This window comes from Lutjanus erythropterus, chromosome 1, assembly GCF_056507025.1.
Source record: "Lutjanus erythropterus isolate fLutEry1 chromosome 1, fLutEry1.hap2, whole genome shotgun sequence".
In the NCBI taxonomy this organism is placed as follows: domain Eukaryota; kingdom Metazoa; phylum Chordata; class Actinopteri; order Lutjaniformes; family Lutjanidae; genus Lutjanus; species Lutjanus erythropterus.
In genome coordinates this window covers 24,133,925-24,144,319 of record NC_139317.1, presented here as the reverse complement: position 1 = coordinate 24,144,319, position 10,395 = coordinate 24,133,925, and the positions used below count along the sequence as shown (strand labels likewise).

At 42.2% G+C, this 10,395-nt stretch overlaps 1 protein-coding gene across 1 annotated transcript; it reads left to right on the top strand.

Moving 5' to 3' along the window:
* Window positions 1-240: 240 nt before the first annotated feature.
* On the top strand, window positions 241-9,679 carry atxn1l (ataxin 1-like). Its single transcript, XM_084717591.1, has 3 exons — window positions 241-825; window positions 3,617-4,797; window positions 7,260-9,679. The coding sequence occupies exons 2-3, from the start codon at window positions 3,739-3,741 to the stop codon at window positions 8,709-8,711; spliced, it is 2,511 nt and encodes an 836-aa protein (XP_084573717.1). The 5' UTR covers window positions 241-825; window positions 3,617-3,738; the 3' UTR covers window positions 8,712-9,679.
* Window positions 9,680-10,395: the final 716 nt, after the last annotated feature.

The following is a 10,395-nucleotide window of genomic DNA, read 5'->3' as shown; positions in this document are numbered from 1 at the left end:
TTTTCCTGCCATGGCATGTGAAAACTACTGCTGTTACAAAAGGCTCATAGAACCTTTTCGTGGCAGCCATATTTATATCAAATAGTAGGGCAACAGGTTGCATTAGGGTCCTGTTCCATTTACTGTAGCAGAGCCTTACTGCGTATCTCCTAGGCCAAATTACTATGCCAGGACAAATTAAATGGCCAAATAAGAGTAGGCTACAAGCATGATATGCTGGGTCACATGCACAGGAGATAGATACAATTCAGTTACAAGTGTTTTGACTGCTGGTGGGTTTCAGAAATGGCCTGTTTTCAGTTTTTCAAACAGATTCACAGCAGACAGGTGAAACTGCACATGTGGCTCCAGCTCCCCCTGCTGTATAGCATTCAACAATGTACATTTGATTCATTTAAACAAACTCTGTTCTCTGTTTTGTTTCTTTTAACTGCTGTTACACCTCATGTAAATTAGACCGCAGCTGTTTAGTGATATATTTATTTTTTTTACTGTATTTCTGTCAGAAAACACATGACCTGTCAGTTTCTGTTAACTGGCATTGAGAGTATTTTAATTTTTGTTGTAGTTAGATTTAAATGTGACAAAACTTTAGTAAAAAGGAAAGCGTGACTGTAGTTCTCTGACTCTCCTTAGTGTACGTGCAGGACAAAATTTGTGCACGATGAAAAAAAACAGGAAATTGAATAAACGTAGTGACGTCATTGGTGAGCGCCTCTGCTGGCCTTCGAAATGGGCTCGACTCCTTAGCCTTGATTTCTTCAATTGTCCCTCTGCATATCAACTTTTTTATTCAGCAAAGCCTGTCCGCGATGACATTTGGAGGTACGTCTACACCACAACACAAACCACAGACATCTTTGATGTGAATTCTGATCATTGCCATGTTAGTTGTGAACTGATGTGACTGCAGTCAGTTCATGTAGCTAGTTGTAGCTGTGTTAGCCGTGAAGCTAACTAGCCGAAACCTCTGGGCTGGTGGGCAGTGATAAATTATAGTGATAACCAAATGGCCTCGTATAACATTAGATACCATTTGAACTCACCATGCATGTTTAGTGTTGGTGTACGAAGTGTCATGCTGGCACTTTACCGTCTTTACGGAAAAATGTTGACTCCAAGTTGCTAGCTAACTTTAGCCAAGTCAGCCACTAGCTAACGGTAAACATAGTTACTCTGAAGTGAGGAGTAGCGGTAACAGGAGGAAAACTCTTCACTTGTAACTACATGTATAAGGCATTGGTTTCCTATCTAGTGGTGTTCAAGAGTTTGTTTCAGGAAGCAGGTTTACTGAGTTTTCTGGGCAGATGTGCTGAGTGAAACCAGGAACCCAGCCCACTCCAGTCTGGATCATAGACTAATATTTTTAAAAAAAAGAGCTGGTCCAAGTTAAAAGTTAATCATAACAAATAAATAAATTTGGTTCCTGGGACACACCCAAGAACTTAGTTCATGTTAGCCCAAGATTAACTTTCATGGTTGTTTGCCTTTATTAAGTAAGTTAGGACTTTAAACCACTATTTAACTCTTTGTTGTATGATAATTTCTTCAGGACTTAGTGGATCAGTCACATGCTGTACTGGAGTCTATTTTTTTTTTTTTATTGATATGTTAGAATAGAATTGATTTAAGTACAACAAAACCAAGAGCTAATGCTGATTGTGTCAGTAGAGATAGCTCTTTATCACTTTAAGTCAATACAGATACAGTAACCTTGAGTATCTGCCAATACTGATACTAATTTGATACTGCCTTTTTCCCTCTCTTAAACAAATAATCAGTTAATAATACATTTGTGTGGATGCCCTTTGTTTAGCTTAGCCATTTAAACATAATGCTTAACTTGTGAAACAAATAATCTTCTTCCATGGAGTAGGATAATCGGAAGTCTTGAAACTTGAATGCATTGTTAATTTAAAAAAAAAATCCTTTTCTGTGTACCTAGGACCTTTTTTGTTTCTGCAGTGGTATTGAAAGAGGTATCAAGTATCATGTTTTTATTCTAGTATTGTATTAAAATGTTAAATTCTGGAATTGTGACAGTCCTACCATGAAAGAAGAAATGCACAGCCCACAACATGACTCACTTATGCAATGCTGTTGCTTCTCTTTATTTAAACATTTTTTCTACACAGAGCTTTTTGCAGCATTTTTGAGTAGTCAGCACCATTCAAACATTCAAAATGAAATTTAAATAAATTGTATAAACACATACATCGCACTCAAGTGCTTTGCCTTTTTCTTCCTTGATCTTAAAATAACTCCACACAGCTGGCATGACAGGTCTGCTGACAGAGTCATCATTCACTCACTCACGTTCAGCTACTGTTCATGTGACACATGCTGCTTGTCTGTGTTACTCGTGAGACAACTCTGTTTACTGCATGTTACTCAAAGTTTAGTTAAGCATTTCTGTGATATTTTAGGCTAATGGATTGCATCAGATTATATTTTTTTCCCCTGCATATCAGAACTAGTGACTTTGGCTGGTATCGGACTAATACATGGAGTATTGTATCAGCACATTCCTAGTGGTCAGAAATATTTTTTCTTGCTCATTTCAGGGTGCATTATTTGTAGATCTAATTGTGGGTGAGTCATTTAAACTCATGTTCTCCACCCAGGCTTGGTTCAAACTTGCAGAACCCAATGTTAAATCTGAGTCAAGATTCCAAAGTTTCTAAATATACTAAATATGTGAGGCTGATTTTTTTAAGCAATGATGCTCAAGACATGTAGAAAAATTCCATTGTATGGAATGGTGTAGCCAAAAAACATGGGATATTTGAATTGTTTAACACATTCAGATATTAAGTAAGGGAAATTATATAGGGAGTGGGTTATTATGGTGAAATAAACCCCTTCAGGGTGATACACGAATCACCAAAGTTGTAATAAATGTAAAGATTACACTGCTTCAACATTACACGGCTTCAAAGAAGTGCTGCTCAAGCGGATACATAATATACATTATACTGTGTGGTACAAGAAAGGGGGAAAATCACAGGTCTGATGGGTGATTCATATAATACTATATCAATTTGTGCCCCCTTCCTACAGAGCAATCACTACACAGGTGATTATTCAATATGTGTTATATGTTACGACAGTTCTTCACAATACATTATCAACCTATTTTGGTTATCCTAACTCTAGATGAGAACAAACACCCAAAATACCAAAATGAGTTTTGAAAAAGCAGCAATAAATTGTTTATTGTCATTATTAACTGCTTTATGAAGCGCTTTCAGTTACAGAATTTTATAGACAGCTGTGATGATGAAGTGGTGTGTACTGCGGTGGACATAGCCAGACTTTTTAGCACACTCAGCAACATGAACATGCAAGCCATCATTCAAAAGTCAAACAACCAATAAATTGAAATGATTTATTTTTGCTTCTACGAATAAAAGTGATAATATTTTCTGTCAGTTTCTGCCTCTGCAGTAACAGATGAGTGTTACAGAACCATCAATGCTTTGTGGTTCAGCATAACACAATCTGTCCGTGACCATAAATAATTATTTTACAGAAATTTGTATCATTTTATCACTGCAATCTAGGAAAAGATATGAATTGTACTAATAGATCCTTTTGTGTTGTGGTTTATTTCCAGGTGAATTGTCAGACGAGGTCAGCCAGGTGATTTCAGAACTGGTTCCTGTGCGGGCTGACTGGCTTGCAAGTTTCAGTTCCTGTACAGTACAGTAAAGCCACTCGCTTGATCAGAGGATTGCAATGAAACCAGCTCAGGAGCGCAACCAGGAGTGCCTGCCTCCGAAGAAGAGGGACCTCCCAGTTAGTAACAGCAGTGGAGCTGGAGGGACAGGGGGATTTGGGGCTGCAGGAGGAGGTGGTGGTGGCAGTGGAGGTGGCAGTAGTGCTGGTGGTGGTGTCGGAGAAGATGAAGTGGTTTCCATCCAGAACTCTGCAGCCAACAGTGACACTCAGGGAGGGACCTCGTCTGGGGAGTGGCTGCGAACTCAGTCAGGGCTTCATTATGGAGTGGAGAACTCTGACGGCATACCAGCGGTGCCCGTCGACCAGTACAGTATGCTCTACAAAGTGGCTCTTCCATCGCCCACCAGTCTTCACCCAGTGTTAAGTCACATCTCTCCAGCCTATACAGTACACTCGCCTCTGCTGCAGCACCCAGGTCTCCCCTACCCTCCTCTCGGTTACACCCAGATCCCTCACTCCTCTCTCCAGTTTGTTAGCTCCCCTTATGCAGCGGTACCTTATGCTCTGCCCCCTGGCTTTGTCCCAGGATCATTAATCTCTCCCTCAGGCACCATTCCTCAGCCCCATGCCGTGTCCCACCTTGTTCCCTATCCATCTGTCATACAGGAGGGTGTTGTTTCCCCACCCCCACAGGCCCAGGTGGCTGCACATACCTTTGCCAAAGTTGCAGCATCCAGTGGTGTTCCACTGATGCTGCCTTCAGAGCAAGCTGCCCAGCAGCACCTCGGCACTGTGGGAGTCCTGCCTGCAGGAGAGGTCAGCTCTCGAGGGATGCCGGTCTTCTACCATGCTCAGGGCGCCAGGGCTGCCACTGCCGCCAGAGACCCCCACAGTGCCCAGCAGGAGAATGAACCAGAGATGAATGGAGGCGATAAAGAGCAGGGAGCCAGGGAGGTTGTACTAGACTCAGTGTACATGGCTAGAAATGCACGTCTGATGCAGGTAGCGTCCAGCTCTGCAGCGCAGGAACACAGCCACGACAGAGGCCTGCAGAATCGTAGACTGGAGGAGAGGAGCTCACCTGGCCAGCGTAGCACGCCTGACAGTGACCTGGAGGTGAGACGCACTGATGTGATTTATGTTTTCCTGTTAATCTGAGCATCCCCAACTTTTAGTCAGGCTTCCTTGGGTCCTTAAAAGTCTTATAAAGTCTAAAATCCAATAAACTGAATTTAAGGCCTCAACTTAACTTTAGTCTCTACAGTGTTTTTAGGAAAGAAATTGTAGTGATCATGCTGTAGCAACTACAAGCAAAACCAATATACCAATTACCACTATTGCAATCTGTGCAGCCTGGTCAGAGTTAATTGGAGCACACCCAGTTAGTGTGGTGTGTGGGCTAAAGTGCCATCTCTTTTCATCAAAATATAAATAGATAAATACTTACAGGAGTAATAAGTTAATTTTTTTCTGTTAATATTACTTTCATCTAATATGTCTCAGTGCAAGTTCAGCTAGATTTGGCTTGAGAACTCCACGTTTATCCAGAATTCCTATATAAGAGAATGTTGCTAAATACAATTACTTTGCAATTAATTCTGACATTGATTTTCTGTTTTATCCTTAATACTTGTTACCAGTATGAATGTGGAAATCTTATTACATTGCATTCATAGTGAAAAAGTTTTTTGAAGACTTGAAGTCTTGAATCTAACCTGTTGATACCTGCAGAAACCTTGTTCAGTGGTAAACTGTATTAAAAACAACAGTGTAAATCCAAAACCCATTTTCATTGTAAAACTGATTTTAGATTGATAACAAAACACATTACTTGTCCTTTTATACACTTAGCTCATTTTCTTAAAAATTGTTTCAAGTAAGAAAGTGTCACCTCATACAAAGAACATTCAACATGGCCAGCAGCATCATGAACAAAAGGCATCCTTTTTATAACAGTGCTCATGTTGATGAAGGAATAAAATATTTTCATATAATTTCTGTTGACAGAAATACTTTAACCTGGCAAAATAGCACAAACAGTAAATACAGTAGTATTCATAGTAATCTGGCCCGACCTGTTGCTTAGCTCAGTATTTCTAAGACCTTATAGCAGGTGTCTTTTTAGACTCTACTTCCATCCTTAATTGTGTGCTGGGGGTCTGTAGTAATTAAGTAATCACTCACAGCCAGACAATTACTACTTTGTGCCAAAGCTCAGCCATTTGTGGTTTAATGTAAATGTTGCAGTGAAGTCCTCAGTGGTTCTTGTGCGGTAGTGTGCAGGAGAAGGAAGTATGTTGATTCATTAATAAACAAAATAGTTTCAGTCATGTTGGCTTGTGCTGGCTGCTGTCATTAGCAGCTAATCATTTATTTGAGTGAACCAAATAGGGAGGAATGGCTGCAGAGTATCTTGTTATGAATGTTATGTTACGAACAGAGACAACCTGCCATAAATGGCCTCTCTGTAGTTTACACTTGGCTGCCTAATTGGGAAGTTCCACAAACTTTCTGTTGCGTCTCCCTTTTCTGATCTTGCAAGAACTTTGTTAAGATATTGTGTGTCAGAGTAGTAGTTTGAGATTTGAGGCTTGAATGAGGAGATGGTTATGGCTGGGTATCAGTACTTACTACCTTTTAAGTTTTCAATTGAAATAACCCAGTACCAAATATTATTTAAACTTGTCCAGTCAATACCAACATTCAATCCCGTTGGTACCCAGATCTAGAAACTTGTAATGTATTGAATGAAGTACTCCATTGATATTGGTATCTATTTAAGGGTACTGGTATTGATACTGCTATCATAATTTTTTAAACATTACCCAGCCCAAGAGATAGTTAAGTCAGGGATAACTTATTCATTACATTATCCCGTTTATTACATGGCTACTTACATTTATAAAAATGGATAATTTGAATGTATAATTTGATGGAAAATATTGATTTGAAAAGGATTTTACTGATTTAAAGATGATTTTATTGATTTTAAAAATGGTTGTATTGCTTCCACTATATCCTCCAGAGTCAATGATCAGACCTGCGTCCATAGTAATGGTCTGTATATTTTTTTCTTACATGTTGTAATATAGGCGGTTGTAGGAAAACATTTGGATGTCTTCAGAGCTGCAACTGTTAATCACTTATCAATCAACTATTAAGTTAATCGCCAACTATTTTAGGATGTTACATCTCAACATCTCTTTTTTTTTTTTAAAGAAAAAATGTCCAAATTCTCTGATTTCAGTTCCTCAAATGTGAATATATTCTAGTTTCTTTACTCCTCTGTGACAGTTAACTGCATACTCTATGGGTTGAGGACAAAACAAGACATTAGAGGAAGTCATCTTGCGCTTTCGGTTTTCGGTTTTTCACCATTTCTGACATTCAGTGGACCAAACAAGTGATAGATTAATTGAGAAAATAATTGACAGAATAATCAGTATTAAAAAAAACACATTAGTTGCAGCCCTAGATGTCATGTTGGAAATTATATCACAAGCCATTTTTGAATTGTTCTGTGTGTTTCTGGAAAATTAAAAGTTGACTAACACATCATTCCTTCAATTACCTTCTAGGTGCAGCAGGTGGTTGGTCGTTTGGCTTCCTCTAGCCAAAGTGCTGGTGGCGTGCGGAAAGAAGTCTCCTTCGCTCCCTTGAACCTCTCACAGGGTGGCCAGAGGTCCAGAGACGTCCACGGAGAGAGCACAGGCAGCCGCAATGCATATGCAGCCCAGCCTGTCAGTTACAGTGACCCCAGAGTGACCGGCCTCCAGCAGCAAACAGGACAACCAGGCCATGCCGTCATGCTCGCCAACGGACAACCAGTTCTTATTCCCCTGGAGTATCACCTGCAGCATCAGCCCCAGCCGCCGCAGCAACACTACCCAGGACAGGCTAACGACGCCTCCACCACCATGGCCTCTCCCAACCCGAGCTTTAAAGCCTCTGATTCTTCAGCCAGAGTGTGCCTCCCTGAAAGGGCGGAGCCGACCACAGCTCAGCAGCAGCAGCAGCTCCCCCAGCAGCCTTCTGTCCAACCCACAGCCGACGTGACTCAGGCCTTAGTGTCAAGCCTCGCTCCTCCTCCGGCTCCCTGCAACCCATCACACTTCATGAAGGGCGCTATCATCCAGCTGGCTACCGGGGAACTGAAACGCGTGGAGGACCTGCAGACTCAGGACTTTGTACGGAGCGCTGAGGTGAGCGGGGGACTTAAGATCGACTCCAGCATGGTGGTTGATATCCGTGCCAGCCAGCAGAGGCCCGGTCTGGTGTCGCTTCACTTCACTGTGGGGGAGCAGCAGAGCAAAGTCACCATCGACGTGCCCCCTGAGCACCCTTTCTTTGTGTTTGGCCAGGGTTGGTCGTCCTGCAGCCCTGAACGCACTGCCCAGCTGTACGGCCTTCCCTGCCATCATCTGCAGGTAGGAGACGTGTGTGTGTCCATCACCCTGCAGCAGCAGCTTCAGCCGCAGCAGCAGAAACAGCCACAGCACCATCATTCACAACAGCAACAACAACAACAGCAGCAGCAGCAGAACCTGTCCAGGACTTTGAGCAAAACCAACGCTTCATCAGGACCTGGTCACCAACTCATGGGGCCTCCTGCCCCTCAGCAGTCACGGCCACAGTCTCATTTAAGGCTGGACCGCATCCACAGAGAAAGACAGAGGGATGGAGAGAAAGATGGGGTCGATAAGGAGGAAGCCACACATTTTGGGCTTGTTGGGCACACTGAGTTACCCAACAGACCCAGTAGGACCTCAGCAGAGCATCCGAGGAGCCAGAGCAGTTACCACTTGCACACAGAAGGCTCTGTGTTTGCAGGGGGGACAGGGATGGGAGCAATGCAAGCGGCGCTAGGTGCTTCTCAGAGACGCTGGTCCTCGCCTGGCCTCCAAAGATACAATATGAAGGGAGACGAAGGGCCACGCCCTCAAATAAGCACCTCCAGCCACACAAGGCCCTCTTTCATCCCCCAGGAGGTCAAACTGTCCATTGAGGGGCGCTCTAATGCAGGGAAGTAGCATCACATTTGGTAGCAACCATAGAGGAGACTGCCACGAGTAAGAATGAGTCTGACAAGGAGAGAAAGAGGAAAAAAAAAAGAGTGCGAATGTAGCCTCAGAATGTTTGAGATTTTGCACACCTAAAATATACAAAAATACAAGATCTCTGTCTATCTGGTGAGAAGTTCTGGTTTGGTTTGGTGGTCACTCAGCCAAAGGAGACGAGCCTGTGGTTTCCCAGCCAGCTGAGGTCTGACGGGGACATGACAAGCTGAGTAGAAAGTATGTAGCTGATGAAATGCCTCTCATTGTCCTTACACACTGCATTTATCTTACTCCCTCCCTCCCTCCTTAGTCGCCACTTCCTCATAACCACGCTTGGAGGTTTCCATCGCTTTCGGAACACTTTTGCTTCCTTTTTGACCAAACTGTCTCTTTGGAAGGCCATGGACTACGACGAATGTGTTTGTAGCACGGTGAAGCTACCAGCTCTGCAGGTTCTGTTGTATTTAAACGATCACAGCCAGTGATCTTTTATCTCCTCCATTCCTAAGATCCTGTTTCCTTCAAAAGCATTTGCCCAAAAAAGAGTGGAGTGTGCTTACATCAGCAGCTCCGGTGGTGATGTTGGCACAGTTGACGCTAACTGTCAGTGTATGTTACATTATGCTTCTCCGGAAGGAGTCTAAAACCACCTTTGTCAGCAGAGATACTGTCTCAGTCTGCAAAGAATGGGATTCTCTCTCAGGCCAAGTGTGGCGTGTCCCACTTGTCTTACAATCGAAATAGTGATAGATCAATCAGTCTGTCTGTTTAGCAATCAGTTTCCACTCCAAAAAAAAAAATACACACCATCATGCCCTCTGGTTCAGGATGAGGGCCCTAATGTGTGTGTGTGTTTGCATAAGTGTCTCAGATTGGTCTCTTTGACAACTAGAGATAACTTACATTCCAGTGTCATCAGTGAGAATATCCATCACTTAGTGTTTAAAGGGATAGTTCGGATTTTTTTAAATGGGGTTATAAGACGCACTTATCAATAGTCAATGTATTAGCTACAGTAGATGATGGTGAGTAGGCCCACAATTTGGAGAAGCAGAGAGCAGGACCAGCATGAAAGCTAAGCAATGAACTGCAGTGGGCAGGGTCAGCAGCAAAAAGTATGTTAGCCACCATAAAAGATCCACATAAAAATATCAATCTTTAAAAACTGAATAATTTAACTAACTAAAAATGAAGTAAACAGTGTCGATTTGCTTTTGGAGAGAAAGGAGAGTGAGGAAGTGCAGCTGGTACCAGAATTCAGAATTGATATGGATTAATAAATGATATTTTTGATGACTCTAGTTTGTGTTATTGTGTGACTTTGGTGTTTTAGGATAGAAGAATAGTTCTGATTCACTCAAGTCACACAATAACACAAACTCAGATCGAGGCAGTGGTAGACCAGCAACTCCTATGTTCTGCAATGTAAAAATGCTAATTTTGCCTATGAAGTTTGGCGGTTTAGAAAGAGAAATATTTGGCTTATATTTCAGGAAAGGCTGTCTGACAGCAGTGAAAATATTCTAATTATAGCGTACACTTAACTTTTATAGGTGACTAAAATACCTTTTGTTGCTGACCCTGACCATAGCAGTTCGTTGCTTAGCTTCCCACACCAGTACTCCACTCTGCTTCACCAAACTGGGGGCATTTCGAC